An 18247-nucleotide genomic window follows, 5' to 3' on the forward strand; every position below is an offset into this window, starting at 1 on the left:
TTCCCCCCAGTCGCTCTCTCTCTTCCCCCCAGTCGCTCTCTCTCTTCCCCCCAGTCGCTCTCTCTCTTCCCCCCAGTCGCTCTCTCTCTTCCCCCCAGTCGCTCTCTCTCTTCCCCCCAGTCGCTCTCTCTCTTCCCCCCAGTCGCTCTCTCTCTCCCCCCAGTCGCTCTCTCTCTCCCCCCAGTCGCTCTCTCTCTTCCCCCCAGTCGCTCTCTCTCTTCCCCCCAGTCGCTCTCTCTCTTCCCCCCAGTCGCTCTCTCTCTTCCCCCCAGTCGCTCTCTCTCTTCCCCCCAGTCGCTCTCTCTCTTCCCCCCAGTCGCTCTCTCTCTTCCCCCCAGTCGCTCTCTCTCTTCCCCCCAGTCGCTCTCTCTCTTCCCCCCCAGTCGCTCTCTCTCTTCCCCCCCAGTCGCTCTCTCTCTTCCCCCCCAGTCGCTCTCTCTCTTCCCCCCCAGTCGCTCTCTCTCTTCCCCCCCAGTCGCTCTCTCTCTTCCCCCCCAGTCGCTCTCTCTCTTCCCCCCAGTCGCTCTCTCTCTTCCCCCCAGTCGCTCTCTCTCTTCCCCCCCGTCGCTCTCTCTCTTCCCCCCCGTCGCTCTCTCTCTTCCCCCCAGTCGCTCTCTCTCTTCCCCCCCAGTCGCTCTCTTTCTTCCCCCCCAGTCGCTCTCTTTCTTCCCCCCCAGTCGCTCTCTCTCTTCCCCCCCCAGTCGCTCTCTCTCTTCCCCCCAGTCGCTCTCTCTCTTCCCCCCAGTCGCTCTCTCTCTTCCCCCCAGTCGCTCTCTCTCTTCCCCCCAGTCGCCCTCTCTCTTCCCCCCCAGTCGCTCTCTCTCTTCCCCCCCCCCAGTCGCTACTCTCTCTGTTACCTCTTCAAAAAATTCAACAAGGTTGGTTAAGCAAGACTTTCCCTTTTGAAATCCGTGCTGACTATTCATTACTATGTTTTTGATTTCTAGATGTTCTTCTATTTTCTCCTTTAGTAGGGATTCCATTATTTTTCCTACCACCGATGTTAAGCTGACTGGTCTATAGTTCCCTGGACATGTTCTATTCCCCTTCTTAAATATAGGTATTATGTTAGCTACCCGCCAGTCCTCTGGCATTATACCTTTTTCTAATGAATTATTATGTGTAGTAATGATCTGCTATCTCTTCCCTAGATTCTTTTAAAATGCGTGGATGCAATCCATCCGGACCAGGGGTTTTATCCTCTTTGCGTTTGATTAGCTTATTTAATATATCTCCTTTTTATTTTAAATGCACTTATCTCATTACTAATCTCATCATCCAATGTCATGTCCAGCTGTTGTATCTCCCTGGTAAATACTGAAGCAAAATAATTATTTAATATTTCTGCCATCTCTCTATCGTTACCTGTGGTATTATCCTGCCTATCCCTTAATGGCCCATATGCCATCCCAACCTTCCTTCTTTTATTGATGTGCCTGTAAAATATTTTACTATTTTGTTTTATGTTCCTTGATAATTTAATTTCATAGTTCCTCTTTGCCTTCCTAACTGTTTTTTTACTTCTCTCCTAATCTCTTCATATTCTCCTTTATCATGCACTCCCCTGCTGTCTATGTACTTAATGTATGCCTCTTTCCTTAACCTCAATTGTTCCCTTATGGCTTTATTCATCCAAGGAGTCTCATTAGTGTTTAGTTTGTTCTTTCCTTTTAGCTGAATATATTTTTCCTGCATTCTGTTGAACACCGTTTTAAATGTTTCCCATTGTCGTTCTATATCGTTGTTTGCCAATATTGTTGCCCATTTTATTTTCCCAAGTTCTATTCTCTGCTCCTCAAAATCAGCTTTTCTCCCATCTATTACCCTGGTTTTCGTCATACTTATGTCCTTCTCAATTATCATCTTAAAGCGTATTATGGTCACTATTGCCTAGATGTTCCCCTACTTTTACTTCTCTTATCTGCTTTGGTTCATTTCCCATTACTAGATCTAATAGCAAACACTTCCTTGTTGGGCTTTTTTACATATTGGATTAGAAAGGAGTCCTGTACACATTGTAGGAACTCCATTCCCTTTTCCGCTTTACCTACCTCTTCTGTCCAATTAATATCGGGGTAGTTGAAATCCCCCATGATTATTATTCTATGTTTTTTACTCATTTCCCTCATTTGTCTCCATATTTCTTCCTCCACCTCCCTTCCACTATTAGGTGGTCTGGCGACTACGACTATTAGTGTGACTGATCCTTTATTATCTTTTATCTCTATCCCTACGGATTCTAATTTTGTCTTGCTGATAGCTGTGTCACTTTTTTCTACTGCCACTATGTTATCCCTAATAAGTACAGCTACTCCACCTCCCCTTTTTCCCTCTCTATCTTTTCTAAATATGTTATACCCTGCAGTGTTTAATTCCCAGTCCTGATTTTTCTGTAGCCATGTCTCAGTAATCCCTACTATGTCTGGTTCCTTGCAACACATGATTGCTTCCAGCTCCCCTGATTTATTACAGACACTGTGCATTGTTGTACAGACAGTTTACCTAATTTTTAATAGGATTTCCTCTCACTTTATGTTTAACCATCTTTTTAGACTCCTGGGGGGGGGAAATTGAGTTGCGCCCCCTTTAGGGCGCTAACTTCGCTGGGACGCTACTTTTAGCACCCCCGCAGCCGAAATTCACCGGTAGCACCCTAAAAGAGAAGCAGGGTGCTACTGGAAGCGCTCCGCCTCCCACTTGGGCGCTGTGAGTGAATATCGCGGCGCTATGTGCCGCGCCAAGCTCTGCGGCACGTCACGCTGCGGTACTGCAGGCCTTCCTCCAGTTCTTAAAGGGGAGGGGCCTAACATAACGCGACTCGGGGCTCAACTGGGCCACCAGGGATCGGAGTGCCGGCAAAAGAGCCGTGGGGATGCTGCAGAGGGGGGCAGGTGCTGGCAGGTGGCCAGCAACAAAAATGGCCGCCCGGCACCACCCCTTTAATTTGCGCCGCCCTGGCCGCAGGTAGGCCCCCCTGACCTCGTCAGACATAGCGTCCGGCGGTAAGTCAGGAGGCGCTACCGAAGACCCAAGAGGGCGCTAACGGGAGGCGCAAAGCAACCGAATTTTTAGGCCCTGTTCTATAACTCTATTCCCTTGCCATCAATGTCCTCCCTTACTTTATTCTTTCCTATGCTCTCTTTTCCTGTTTTGTTTATAATTAGGCTGCTTACGTTCCTTGTAGAACCCTCCCCCCATCTTACTAGTTTAAAGCCTTTGCCAGCTCCATATTTACCGTTTCCGCTAGGACACGGGTCCCATCCAAGTTCAGGTGGAGCCGGTCCCATCGGTACAGCTCCTTCCTGTCCCAGAACTGGTGCCAGTGTCCCATGAAAAGGAACCCCCCTTTCCCACACCAGCCCTTTAGCCACGTGTTAATTCTCCTGATCTGTCTGCTTCTATGCCAATTTGCACGTGGCTCGGGCAGTAATCCAGAGATTATTTCCCCCGAGGTCCTGCTTTTTAATTTAGAGCCTAACATCTGTAGGGGGTGGCCTGTGGTGGTGTTGATTGGCGCGTACGTACTCCCAGTCAGTTATGCCCCTGACTGTTTTGTGAGCGGTTCGAATCGCTCCCACGCCCCTGGGTTCTAGACACCGGACTTAGGTAAAAGGCGGTGGTTTAGAGAAGACTCGAGTAGAAAGGTTGTTGGATGTAAATAAAAACCAAGATTTTATTGAAGAGGAAAAACTTGATACAATCTTATCGGAAAAATTACTAGCGTACACTTCTACAGGCAAAAAATACAAATGTAAAAGAATAATAATAACTATACTTATGCAGGGAATGGGGAACACACGGCACATCGAGGGAAAACAACTATCTTAACAATCCCCTTATCCTTATCCCACCCCCTATACCTAACTAGATTAGGGTATGAGGGGTCAGAACTTCATGCTCACCAATCAAAAGGTTTGTTAAACTCAAAACAGCGGTTGGGTTCGGGGTTCGCTCTTGGTGCTCTCTGGAGTCTGCCGTCGTCACGTGGCCTCCAGGCGCTGCAAGGGCGTTGTCCAGGTTCGAGTACCCCAAAGTTAAAGTCTCTGTTTGGGTACTTTACCTTGCAGGGATGATTCTTCGTCGACAGCCGCCAGATTGAGTTGGCGTGCAGTTATTCGAAGGTCGGCCAAGGCTGAAGGCCCGATAATTCGAAACCTCCCCTCAGTTCGTCTCCTCAGTTGGTCTTCTTCAGCCGGTCTTCCCTCCTCCCCTCGTCGCATCCCGCCTCGCCTGGCCTGAATTGTCCGTGTCCGCCCGACCCGGTGCCGGGGCTAGTTCCAGATGGAGTGGGAAAAGGGCACGGGCAAAGGCCAGGGGGTAAGCACGGGACGGGGAAAGAACGGGAGCCACGAGGGCGAGGGGCCGGAGAGCAGCAGCACCAGCACACCAACCAACAAAGAACACACCTAAGAAGGTGCTACCCGAGGGGGCCTTCAATTATACCTTCGTTGAAAACCCTTATCTGCCCGCCAAATCAGGTTAGTTCTTTGTTTTAATCTTGGCGGGCTATTTTAAATAATGGTAGCAATCCATACTAACTGGTTTTAGATGGCCGGTAATCGCATCTACCGGCCCGATAATTGACTTGTATTGTCCTGAAAGTTCCTTGATGGGCCTGTCCGGTCTCGATGGCTCTGTTGATCTGTTTCCGATAATATATGCAGACTGCTTGATGGCCTTAACTATAGGCCTAAACTGAATTTCGATTTGCCTCCAATTCGGTCTAATGCATAATTCAGAGTCCTGTCTAGTTCCAAAATAAAAAGTCTCTCTTCACAGAAGCTTGCAGCTTGGTTTCGATTTCTCCAAGCTGTCTGCGTTGCAGAGTCCATTTTAAAATCTCTCAGGCTTGCTGCCACGAGGCACGGACACCATTTTGGGTACCCTTCTTGATTTTAAAAAGTCCACGCAGGGTCCCGTTTTATTAATAACAGCCTTCGGAGAAATGCAGAAATTTTGCAAGTCTTACACATCTGATACTCTTTCAGCAGGACCTCCTCCCTGTTCCTACCTATGTCGTTTGTTCCAACATTGACCACGACAACTGGATTTACCCCCTCCCTTACCAAGTTCCTCTCCAGCTGCCGTGAGATATCCCTTACCCTGGCAGGCAACACGCCCTTCAGGATTCTCGTTCTTGGCTGCAGAGGACGCTATCTATCCCCCTAATTATAGAGTCCCCTATCACTACCACATTTCTATTCTGCTCTTTCCCCCCCACGCCCCCCCCCCCCTCCCTTTGGACAGCCTTCGGAGCCACGGTGCCTTGGTCTGCATTGTGGCTGTCCTCCCTGCAGTCTTTCTCCTTGTCCTCACAGGTAGCGAGTGCTTCGTACCTGTTGGACAGGACCAGTGTCCGCAGGACCTCCTTCTCAACCTCTCCTAAATCCCCGCTACCCGGCTCCCTAGCAGTCGCACGCTCCCATTCTTGAACCTGTGCTTTCCTCTGGGGTGTGACTGCATTCTGGATAAAACTGTCCAGTAATTCCTCCCCGTTATGTGTTGGAGTGTCTCCAACTTGCACTCCAATCAATGACTGAGCTGGAGAGATTCGCGATGGAGACATCTGCTGCAGACGTGTTAGCTCGGGATAGTCTCGCTGTCCACAAACTCCCACATACTGCACTCCAGACACAACCTGCTCTGCCATATCTTAGACTAGCCTTATTTAATTTATTTAATTAGTTAAAGTCTTTATTCAACGATTATTTATAGTTATATGAATTAGTTTAACTAATTAAGCTCTAAATTTAATACAGTACTTTGTAGTTTCCCGCACCTAGTTTAAACCACTGTCCTAGGTTAGAGTGAAAAGAGAGAAAAAACCTTAATATTCACCAACCGATCACCTACCTGCCGTCCTGTGACATCACTCCTTGTTTTTTTGGAAATTGTCGAAGGTTCGGCCACTGCTGATATCGCCTCCAATTAGGTCCAGAAAGATACTGGAATATTTTCCAAAATATCAGATAACATAAAATCTAGAGATGGAGAATATGATTTTAAAAATAGTCAGCGTAGATTTCCAAAAGAAAGGTCACGTTTAACTAATCTTATTGAATGCTTTGAAGAAATAAAAGATGATTAGACAAAGGCAATGCAGTGGATGTGGTATACATGGACTTTCAGAAGGTATTCGATAAGATGTAACATAAAAGACTCATGACAAAGGTCAGGGCTTGTGGAGTCAGAGGCCAGGTAGCAGAATGGATTGAAAGATGGCTACAAAACAGAAAACAGAGGGGAGGAGTTAAGGGCAGTTTCTCAGACTGTAGAAATTGGGAAGTAGTATCCCACAGGGTTCTGCGCTCAGACTGGAGTCGTACACTACTTGTATATGAATTAGACTCAGATATTGTAGGTATGGTGTTGAAATTTGCAGATGTACCAAATTGGGGAGTACAGTGAATATTGTGAAGGACATAGATAAACAGGCTTGCAGAGTGAGCAAACAAAATTAAATATAACAAAGTGTAAGGTGATTCATTTTGGTAGAAAGAATAAGGGGGAGCTGGGGGATCTGAGAGATCTAGGAATGTACATACTTAAATCATAGAATCATAGAAAGTTACAGCACGGAAGGAGGCCATTTAGGTCCATCGTGTCCGTGCCGGCCAACAAAGAGCTATCCAGCCTAATCCCACTTCCCAGCTCTTGGTCCGTAGCCCTGCAGGTTGGAGCATCCCAAGTGCACATCCAAGTACTTTTTAAATGTGATTAGGGTTCCTGCCTCTACCATCCTTTCAGGCAGTGAGGTCCAGACCCCCACAACCCTCTGGGTGAAGAAATTTCCCCTCGAATCCCCTCTAAACCTTCCACCAATTACTTTAAATCTGTGCCCCCTGGTTTTTGACCCCTCTGCTAAGGGAAATAGGTCCTTTCTATCCATGTTATCTAGGCCCCTCATAATTTTATACACCTCAATAAGGTCTCCCATCAGCCTCCTCTGTTCCAAGGAAAACAGACCCAGCTTATCCAGTCTTTCCTCATAGCTAAGATTCTCTACGCCCAGCAACATCCTTGTAAATTTCCTCTGTACCCTCTCTAGTGCAATCACATCTTTCCTGTAATGTGGTGACCAGAACTGCACACAGTATTCTAGCTGAGACCTAACTAGTGTTTTATACAGTTGAAGCATAACCTCCCTGCTCTTGTATTCTATGCCACGGCTAATAAAGGCAAGCATTCCGTATGCCTTCTTAACCACCTTATCTACTTGGCCTGCTACCTTCAGGGATCTGTGGACATGCACTCCAAGGTCCCTTTGTTCCTCTACACTACTCAGTGTCCTACCATTTAATGTGTATTCCCTTTCCTTGTTAGCCCTCCCCAAATGCATTACCTTACACTTCTCCAGATTGAATTCCATTTGCCACTGTTCTGCCTACCTGACCAATTTATTGATATCTTCCTGCAGTCTACAACTTCCTTCTTCAGTATCTGTGATGAAATATGCCATTCATCAGGCACTGTATTCCCTGTGTTTAGTTTAGTTTCAGTTTCATTTCCTTACCTGTATTGTATTGTGTGTAGGGCTCTGCCCATACCTGGCCCCTACTTAAGCAAGCCCCAGCGTGTCTCACAGCAGTACAGCAGATCTCTGGATGAGAGACACTTCTCCAATGTGTATTACTTTCTGAATTAATAAAAGCCTTGCTTTGCTCCGTTAACGTCGAGTCTCGGATTCATTGAGGCACATCAGTATCAACCACACAGCCGATTTTAGTATCATCTGCAAACTTCTTAATCATACCCCCTATATTCAAATCAAGATCATTGATATATACCATAAAAAGCAAGGGACCTAGTACTGAGCCCTGCAGATCCCCACTGGAAACAGCCTTAAAGTCACAAAAACACCCATCAACCATTACCCTCTGCTTCCTGTCTCCGAGCCAGTTTTGAATCCAACTTGACACTTTGCTCTGGATCCCAAGGGCTTTCAACTTCGTGACCAGTCTGCCATGTGGAACCTTATCAAAAGCCTTGCTAAAGTCCATATACACTACATCAAATGCACTACCCTCATCTACCCTCCTTACTACCGCCTCAAAAAATTCAATCAAGTTTGTCAGACACGACCTTCCTTTAACAAATCCGTGCTGACTACCCTTGATTAATCCGTATCTTTCTAAATGAAGATTTATCCTGTCCTTCAGAATTCTTTCCAATAATTTTCCCATCACCGAGGTTAGACTGACTGGCCTGTAATTACTCGGTCTTTCCTTTTCTCCCTTTTTAAACCAGGGTACCACATTAGCAGTCCTCCAGTCCTCCGGCACCACACCTGAAGCCAGAGAGGATTGAAAAATGATGGTCAGGGCTTCTGCTATTTCCTCTTTTGCTTCGCTGAACAGCCTGGGATACATTTCATCCGGGCCTTGGGAATTTATCCACTTTTAAAGTTGCTAAACCCCTTAATACTTCCTCTCTCACTGTGTTTATTTCATCTAATATTTCACACTCCTCCTCCCTGATAGCAATGTCTGCTTCACCCCTCTCCTTTGTGAAAACAGATGCAAAGTATTCATTAAGAACCCTACCGACGTCTCCCGCCTCCACACACAGATTACCCTCATGATCTCTAATAGGCCCTACCTTTTCTTTAGTTATCCTCTTACTCTTAATATATTTATAAAACACCTTTGGGTTTTCCTTGATTTTACTTGCCAAGAAATGTTCATGCTCTCTCTTTGCTTTCCTAATATCTTTTTTAATTGCACCCCTGCACTTTCTGTACTCCTCTAAAGATTCTGGAGTATTTAGCGCTCGGTATCTGCCATACGCCTCCCTTTTTTTCTTTATCCTACCCTGTATGTCTCTAGACATCCAGGGGGCTCTAGATTTGTTAGTCCCACCTTTTTTCTTTAAGGGCACATGTTTGGTCTGAACCTTGAATGCCTCCCATTGCTCTGACACTGATTTACCTTCAAGTCGCTGTTTCCAGTCCACTATGGCTAAATCCCCTCTGAGCTTAGCAAAATTTGCTTTTACCCAATTTAGAATTTTTATTCCTGGTCCTTTTCCATAACTACCTTAAATCTAACTGAATTATGGTCACTAGCACCAAAATGCTCCCCCACTGATATGCCTTCTGCCTGCCCAGCTTCATTCCCTGAAACTAAGTACAGAACTGCCCCCTCCCTTGTTGGGCTTGCTACATACTGGCTAAAAAAGTTCTCCTGAATGCATTTTAGGAATTCCGCACCTTCTATACCCTTCACACTAATTTTATCCCAGTTAATATTGGGGTAGTTGAAATCCCCTACTATTACTGCCCTATAGCTTTTGCACTTCTCAGAAATTTGTCTACATATTTGTTTTTCTATCTCCCTCTCACTGTTTGGGGGTCTATAGTACACTCCCAGCAGTGTGATCGCCCCTTTTTTGTTTTTCAATTCGACCCATATGGCCTCGTTTGATGATCCCGCCAACATCACTAAATCACTAAGTAGCAACTCGGACTGATGAGGCCACAAAGAGTGCAAATAAGTACTGGGTTTATTTCTAGAGAAATAGAATATAAAAGCAGGGTGAGAATGTTATATTTATAGAGAACCTTGGTTAGACCATACTTGGAATACTGTGTACAGTTCTACAAACTACAAAAAGGATATTGAAGCACGGGAAAAAGTGCAGGAAATATATACAAGGTTGTTGCCAAACTTGAGAGATGCAACTATCCGGAAAGATTGAGCCGGCTGGGGCTCTTTTCTATGGATAAGTGAAGGCTAAGCAAAGACCTAAAAGTATGGAGCAGTTTGATAAGGTGGCTATTTAGAAACTGTTTCCACTTGTGGGTGAGTCCAGAACAATGGTACATAAATATAAGATAGCCATTAACTGATCAAATAAAGAATTTAGGATGAATTTCTTTACACAGATTGTGGTGAGAATGTGGAACTTGCTGCCACATGGAGTGGTTGAAGCAGAGGGCATTTAAGGGGAAGCTTGATGCTCACCTGAGGGAAAAGGGAATAGTGGGATACGGAGGCAGGGTGGGAAGAGGTAATTGAAATGGGAGTGGGGGGGGAACTCGTATGGAGTATAAACACCGGCATAGACCAGTTGTTTTCGTGCTGTAGATCCTACATAACAAGGTGCAGCATTTCCTCGAAGAACTCCAGTCTATTGTGAGGCAAGAATTCCCATAGTTACTCCTTTCTTCATGTCTTTCATCACCAGTCACAGGATCTCCACCTATCCACACCTGAGTCAGATAGGTCCTCGCCATTTATAATCAAGTTAGATTTTTCACAAAAGGCTGCACTTGAACAATGTCTGACATATCTGTATCATAATAGAGGTACAATAATTATTGACAACAAATTTCTCTTTATTGAGGCATTAACAATGTATGTAGATAATATGTTCAATATTAATAGTTGTTTTCTTTCCCAGGCCACTTGAATTTCTTTTGTAGGTGAGAAGCTTGTTGATAACAAATTCCCCAACTAATCAAGTTGATTTTTATCATAGTCAGTTGTGGCTGTGTGGTTTTTAGGCTGAGCAGGCGGTTTCCAAATCAAACAGCGTGACACGAGGTTTACTGTGTGTTAATACTTTGAGGTGTGTCAATATTTAATTTTGTGACCTGTAGCTACTTAATGATTGATGATTTTTTTCATGAATTTGCCTTTCAATTAAAATGAAGTGTCAGTGGGAAAATCCCGAAGAATTAAAGGCTGCCAACAGTGAAAGCTTCAAACTAATATCGATTCACTACAAGCCTTGTGTAAATATTCAGAGTAAAGTAAGTAAGATGATATTAAATACTCAGTCACAGAGGGTCATAAGTTTGAGTTGTAATTTATTTTAAGTTTTGCTAATGCGTAATAAATTTTATATGTGTAAAATGTAAGCATCTCAAAGCAAGACCAAAACAAACAAAACTAGATGCTTACTATCTGCTAGGTAAGTACACAAAGTTAACGGGTGGATACCAGGTTTGTTATTTTACTGAATTGTGCTTAGATTTCTGATAAGGAAGCCTGATGACTAATATCATGGGCTAATGTGACTGTCAACAAAAATACAAATTTAACCAGTAAACTAAATGAATTTATAATTATTTTCAATTTATTTTTCATTTAATTGTCAATTTGATTCACCTTTATATACAATGAATAATCCAAACCTGCACGATTTCAGGCCACCTAATTTTGCAAGCACGCTGCATAATCTGCAACAGAGCAATACAGTACACTTTGCTGTTTCTCTTCAGTTATTTTTTTCTTTCCATCAGTCATATTTGTAATAATCCAGAGAACATGAGTTCAAATCCCACTGTGGAAGTTAGAGAATTTGAATTCAGTTTTTTTTTAAATCTGGAAATAATAAGCCAGGTATCAGTCAAAGCGTCCATGAAGCTGTTGGATTGTCATTAAAATCCAACTGGTTCACTGGAGGTGAGAGAGGCAAGATAAATTTAGGGAGGGAATTCCAGAGCTTAGGGCCCAGGCAGCTGAAGGCACAGCCACCAATGGTGGAGCAATTAAAATCTGGGCTGGGCAAGAGGCCAGAATTGGAGGAGCGCCAAAATCTCGGAGGGTTGTAGGACTGGAAGCAGTTACAGAGATAGGGAGGGGCGAGGCCATGGAGGGATTTGAAAACAAGGATGAGAATTTTAAAATTGAGGTGTTGCCATACCGGGTAATGGGTGAACGGGATTTGCTGCGAGTTAGGACACGGGCAGTAGAGTTTTGGATGAGTTCAAGTTTATGGAAGGTGGAAAACAGGAGGTCGGCCAGGAGTGCATTGGAATAGCCAAATCTAGAGATAATAAAGGCGTGGGTGAGGATTTCAGCAGCAGATGAGCTGAGGCAGGGACGGAGGTGGAAGTAGGCGGTCTTGATGATGGCATGGATATGTGGTCGGAAGCTCAGCTCCAGGTCAAATAGGACGCCAAGGTTGCGAACAGTGTGGTTCAGCCTCAGACAGTGGCCAGGGAGAGGGTTGGAGTCAGTGGCTAGGAAACGGAGTTTGTGGCGGGGACCAAAGACAATGCTTCGGTCTTCCCAATATTTAGTTCAAAGAAATTTCTGCTCATCCAGGACTGGATGTCAGACAAGCAACGTGACAAATCAGAGACAGTGGAAGTGTTACGAGAGGTAGTGGTGAGGTAGAGCTGGGTATCATCAGTGTATTTGTGGAACCTGGTGTTGTGTTTTTGGATGATGTCACCGATGGGCAGCATGTAGATGAGAAATAGGAGGGGGCCAAGGATAGATCCTTGGGGGACTCTAGAGGTAACGGTCCAGAGTGGGAAGAGAAGTCATTGCAGGTGATCCTGTGACTACGACTGGAGAGATAAGAATGGAACCAGGCAAGGGCAGTCCCACCCAACTGGACGAACGAGGAGAGGCATAGGAGGAAGATGGTGTGGTCAACTGTGTCAAAGGCTGCAGACATGTCGAGAAGGATGAGGGGGGATAGTTTACCACGGTCACAGTCACATAGGATGTCATTTGTGACGATAACGCCATTTCAATGCTGTGGCAGGGGCAGAAACCTGATTGGAGGGGTTCAAACATGGAGTTGTGCGAAAGATGGGCACGGATTTGGGAGGTGACAACGCAATCAAGGAATTTGTAGAGGATAGGAGGTTGGAGATGGGGGTGGTAATTTGCAAGGACAGAGGGGTCAAGGGTGGGTTTTTTGAGGAGCAGGGTGATGACAGATTTGAAGGGGAGTACCTGAGGAGAGAGAACAGTTAACAATATCAGCTAACATGGGGGCCAGGAAGGGAAGTTGGGTGGTCAGCAATTTGGTGGGAATAGGGTTGAGGGAGGAGGAGGTGGGTTTCATGGACAAGATGAGCTCAGTGAGGGCATGAGGGGAGATCGGAGAGAAACTAGAGAAAGATGCGAGTTCAGGGCTAGAGCAGGGAGGAACATTAGGGGAAGTTTGACCTGGTGCGCCAGGGGAAGGGAGGATGAAGGAAGTAGTGAAGCTACAATAGAAGTCTATATGCATGCTGAAGAGTGGAAGCAGCATGCTATAAACAGAGCTAAGCGTTCTCACAACCAATGGATCAGATCAAAGCTCTGCAGCCCTGACACATCCAGTGTAAATAGTGGTGGATAATTAAGCAACTAACAGGATGAGGCAACTCAATGCTTAACAATGGCAGAGCCCAACATATGATTGCAAAATACAAGGCTAAAGCGTTTGCAACCACCTTCAGCCAGAAGTGCAAAGTGGATGATCCTTCTCGGACTCCTCCTGAGGTTCCAACCATCACTTCACTCCACATGACATCAAAAAATGGCTGAGTGCACTGAACATATCTAAAACTATGGGACCTAAAAATATCCTGGTACTGAAGACCTGTGCTCCAGAACTAGCCATGCCCCTAGCCAAGCTGTCCAGCACAGCGAGAGCACTGGCATCTATCTAACAATGTGGAAAATTGCCCAGTTATGTCCTGTCCACAGAGCAGGACAAATCCAACCTAGCCAATTACCACCCCTCAGCCTACTCCCAATTATCAACAAAGCGATGGAAGGAATCACCAACTGTACTATCAAGTGGCAGCTACTCACCAATAATCTTCCCACCAATGACAGATTAGGTTCCACCAGGCCCACTCAGCTCCAGTCCTCATTCCAACCTTGGCCCAAACCAGAGCTAAATTCCAGAGGTAAGGTGAGAATGACCCCCCTTGACATTAAGGTCTAGCCAGAGAATGTCACAAGATACATCCATGAGCAACCCAGCAGCACCTACTGCTGAGAGCAAGTGTAAGCTCCATAATGGGCTGAAATTGTGCCTCAAAGATCAGAAGGTAAATGGCAGTCAATCCCTAAGGATTTAACAGGGGCCTACATTTACTGGGGGAAAGTATAAATTAAAATGTGCACCCTGTTATTATCTGTCCGAGTGGCTTCTAACTCCCCGAGGGTGCCACTCCAAGGTCCTGCTGCCTCTGTGGACTGGGGACCCCTTTGGGCCGCTACAGGTACAGGTGCCAGCTCCAGTTATTTAAGTGATGCTGGGATTTGGAGAAGGGTCATGGTGGGAGCATAGCAGCAGACTGGATTTGTCCCCTCCGGTGTGTGGAAATGGTTACGGAAAGATGCAATGATATTGTCCTTTCGTGCCCTAATACTATTAGAAGTAGCTGTTGGGAAAGTTTATAAATTGATATTTTGATTCATTCACGTCATGCTGCTGACTTGAACCAACCACTTACTAATTGTTGCCAGGTTTTTGTCACTGCAGAAAGGCAGCTGTTAACATTCCTGCGTACAGTGCTTGAAAGTCTGCTGTTGGTTACACCACACCAGTTATCATGCTTGAATCCCATTTAATTATTCTGTTGCTACAGGCTATAGGACACAATAGAGGAAAGGGAACAGGGAAGATTTGTGGATAGCTCACTGAAACCAATACCACAGTGTACAGCAGCAGTAAGGAAAGCTAACCCAATCTTGGGATGTATAGCCGTGGAGGTCGAGCAGGAGGTGATGATGATTTTATGCAGGCCACTGGTATATTTCTGCTGCTGTGTTACAGTAAGAATATCCAGTAATCAGGGACTGCAGAAAAAGGCAACCAAACATACCAAGCTTCAATGAAGTACAATGAATCTGCCCTTTGTCCTTCAATTTTGCTTTTCTGTTTAAACATAAAAAGTCATTACAGATGCCACTGGATTGTGTGTTTACATAATTGTCATTGGTACAGCTTTAATCGTGTTACTAAAGTGAATAGGGCAAAACTAAAATCAGCGCTGCATTTCAGAAAAGAACAGGGGATGGAATTTCCTGTGTATTTGCGCCCAGAGACTTTTGCAATCGGGGCGCAAATCAAATACCCAGGAAAAAAGATGAAACAAACTCGGGCACAGGTGTGTTACGCACATAATGTTACGCCCAAATTTCCTCTTATCTTTTATGCTAACTATGGATGCTTACGGCTAAACACATCTTGTTCTTTATAATGACTCCGGCCCCAGGCTAAAGAGCCATACAAGTGAATATTCTGCAATTTTGCTGGTTCAAATTGGGTGTAAACTTAAGCTCAGAATTTTAGGCCCAGCAGGAAACTAAGTCATTTTCCCAGTGTTTTACCGTGATTTTTTTTTTTAAAACAACAACAACTTGCATTTATATAGCAGCTTTAACATGGTAAAACGTCCCAAGGCACTTCACAGGAGTGTTAGCAAACAAAATTTGACACCGAGCCATATAAAGAGATATTAGGACAGGTGACCAAAAGCTTGGCCAAAGAGGTAGGTTTTAAGGAGCATCTTAAAGGAGGAGAGAGAGGCGGAGGGGTTTAGGGAGGGAATTCCAGAGCTTAGGGCCTAGACAGCTGACGACTCGGCCGCCATTGGTGGAGCGATTAAAGTTGGGGATGTGCAAGAAGCCAGAATTGGAGGAGTGCAGAGATCTCGGAGGGTTGTAGGGCTGGAGGAGGTTACAGAGATAGGGAGGGGCATGGAGGGAATTTGAAAACAAGGATGAAAATGTTAAAATTGAGGCGTTGCCGGACCAGGAGCCAATGTAGGTCAGTGAGCACGGGTGATTGGTGAACAGGGACTCTAGGTGTGAGTTGGAATATGGGCAGCGAGTTTTGGATAAGCTCAAGTTTATGGAGGGTGGAAAATGGGAGGCTGGCCAGGAGAGCATTGGAATAGTCAAGTCTAGAGGTAACAAAGGTATGGATGAGGGTTTCAGCAGCAGATGAGCTGAGGCAGGGGCGGAGATGGGTAATCTTACGGAGGTGGAAGTAGGGGGGGTTTTAGTGTTGGAGCAGATGTGTGGTCGGAGGTTTATCTCAGGGTTAAATAGGATGGCAAGGTTGCGAATGGTGTGGTGCAGCATCAGACAGGGGCCATGGAGAGGGATGGAGTCGGTGGCTAGGGAATGGCGTTTGTGGCGGGGACCAATGACAGTGGCTTCCCAATATTCAATTGGAGGAAATTTCTGCTCATTCCAGTACTGGATGTCAGACAAGCAGCCTGACAAATTAGAGACAGTGATTCTTTTTATTGATCCTCACTGAGACCTGCACTGTGTTTTCTTTTTCTTTGAATGCATTTTTATGGCTTCAGAATGAGCCACATTAAAAATGAGAAGTTTCCACGATTTAATGTTCTAAAAGTGATTGATGTGCACATTCAATTTTCATACTTAATGAAGGAATATACGGTGCTAGGTCCACGTTTTCCTCGGGCTCCGATTGTTTACGCAGCATTTTAAATTCCGGCTAATTTTGATTGGTAAGAGGTTTAAGGGTAAATTGATGTCGACAAAATGGGCCTAATTTCGGGTGTAGCTTCCCAATTCTGCACCCACAGGAAATTCCATCCGGCAGGAGGGGAACATGTTCAGCGTAACTGAGTTACTAAGTTAAGTCATTTTACCTTTTTAAAAGAAAAATGTTGACTTCCATAGTTAGGCTTTCTAGGTTTTGGTTTTCGTTCAGATTTTGTTGTTTCGCCAAATTCAGTCTTTTTTTTGACTCTGCAAGTTCGAGTTTAAAATAAAATTGCAGTCATAAAGGCACTTGTGTGGGTAAGTGGAAAGAGTGGATGCGCAATTCACCCGTCAAAGAAAATATGAACATGAAAGTTTTGGCCATGAATTTCCTGACATAATTGTCGACGAGAATTAGTTATTAATTATTTTTAAAAAGCAGCCTGATGGATTTATGCAGCGCTCCTAGTCAGAATATTTATTCTTTCATGTAATTTTTGGTGCTTTTAAAATAAACATTGCAAAGTTTTGTGTTCAGTGGCATTTTATCAGTTAACCCTGAAAACTGGAAATTCTAATTATAATGACGTAGCATGAAGTTGTGCAATGTTTTATCTTTATTTTAGGTTCACATGGAGAATGTTAGCAATGACACTGAGGAAGCCCAGGTCACAACACCTGAATTAATTCGGTACGAATACCATGTTGTCTACTCCAGCAGTTACCAGGCACCTGTGCTGTATTTCAGAGCTTGTTATTCAGGTAGGTTAAGCTCAACATAAATGGAATTTAAGCTTCAGTCAACTTAATGTTTTAATCTCTGTTCCTCCTGGCTTTAATATACACACATCATGACACCTTGGACCCAAGCTTTTCTGCCACTCTCCATTCCTGTCCTCTGGCTTTCAAACATTCCTCCCCTCTCCCTGTCTTCCCTTATCAAATTCTTCTGGCATCCTTTGCTCCTTTCTGCTGCTCCCCTGTTGAACACCTTCTCTTCCCACCCCCCCCCCCCCCCCACGACTTTCATTCCATCCGAACGGGTTTATGGCCTCCCATTGCTTCAGCCTAGGTTTCCTTCACTGTGCTCACTCTAGCACTCACCAGTGCCTCTGCCCCAGTAGTACCCAATTTGCCTTATTCCCCTTTAATACACAATTCTCCTGCCAATACACTCTCCTGCAGTAAATGTTTCTAACTTCCTTTCTGTAGTGTATGTACCTTTAAGAGGAACTATGTTTTTGAAGCCCCTGTATACTGTAGTACCAGTAGTGACCACTCGGGTATATAAGCCTGTGTAGCGTCTTGTGTTGTTAGTTCACCTCCAGACTTTGTTCAGTAAACACTTGTTAAATCAACTCCTGCATTCCGTGTCTCCATTAACACATGGATCTAACAGTGGCGACGAGTTAGAAATGAACTTACCTGCAATTCGGCAGCACCTCAAGGGGATCGATTCCTCAGACGAAGGTCGAAGCCAGAAGCAAAAAAAATAAAAAATAAAAATAACTCAAAGAAACTCAAAAACGAGGGCCAGGCTTGGTCTCCAGTCTGTGGTTTCCCCAGCTAAACGGGCTGGTGGCAGGTAGTGCACTGATCCTTCCTGGGCTGCGGCGGGCTAGAGCTCGATCGGGTGGCTCTGCAACGGGGCCGGGCAGCGAGTCGGGAAGCAGAAGCAAAGAGAGAGAGAGGGTGGAGCACTCAGGGCGCGGCCGGTGCTGCAAAGCAGGTCAGCGTTCGGACCGAGCAGAGGGAGGGGAAAGTCCCAGAGGGTCCGCTCCACGACGGGAACGGTTCTCCAAGTAACGGAGAAACTATTGAAGCGATATATAAAAAAAAATAGAAATACTGCGAAAAGCTGCAGGTCGCAACGGGAACCGCGGAGAACAGCGTTGGCAGCAGCGGCGGGGAAGCGCGGGAGGCGCCATCTTAACTCGGCGGGGAAGAAAGAAAAGCGCGGGAAGCGCCATTTTAGATTTTCAAGATGCCGAAGACTGGCAATATTACTACTTTCGATAGTGATATAGAAGATTGGACCACAT

General features: G+C 45.2%; 1 protein-coding gene across 9 annotated transcripts in view; it reads left to right on the forward strand.

The window, feature by feature from the left end:
* Positions 1 to 18247, forward strand: part of atg10 (ATG10 autophagy related 10 homolog (S. cerevisiae)) — a 437210-nt gene that overhangs the window by 363504 nt on the left and 55459 nt on the right. For 8 of the 9 annotated variants that reach the window (XM_085989510.1, XM_085989498.1, XM_085989505.1 and 5 more), the window contains 2 exons: positions 10655 to 10753; positions 16832 to 16967. In XM_085989510.1, coding sequence (XP_085845636.1) covers positions 10655 to 10753; positions 16832 to 16967 — 235 coding nt within the window. The remainder of the gene's footprint in view (positions 1 to 10654; positions 10754 to 16831; positions 16968 to 18247) is intronic. The other variant, XM_085989501.1, reaches the window with a different exon arrangement.

This window comes from Somniosus microcephalus, chromosome 1 (assembly GCF_052327205.1).
Source record: "Somniosus microcephalus isolate GS21.2 chromosome 1, FLI_Smic_1.0, whole genome shotgun sequence".
In the NCBI taxonomy this organism is placed as follows: domain Eukaryota; kingdom Metazoa; phylum Chordata; class Chondrichthyes; order Squaliformes; family Somniosidae; genus Somniosus; species Somniosus microcephalus.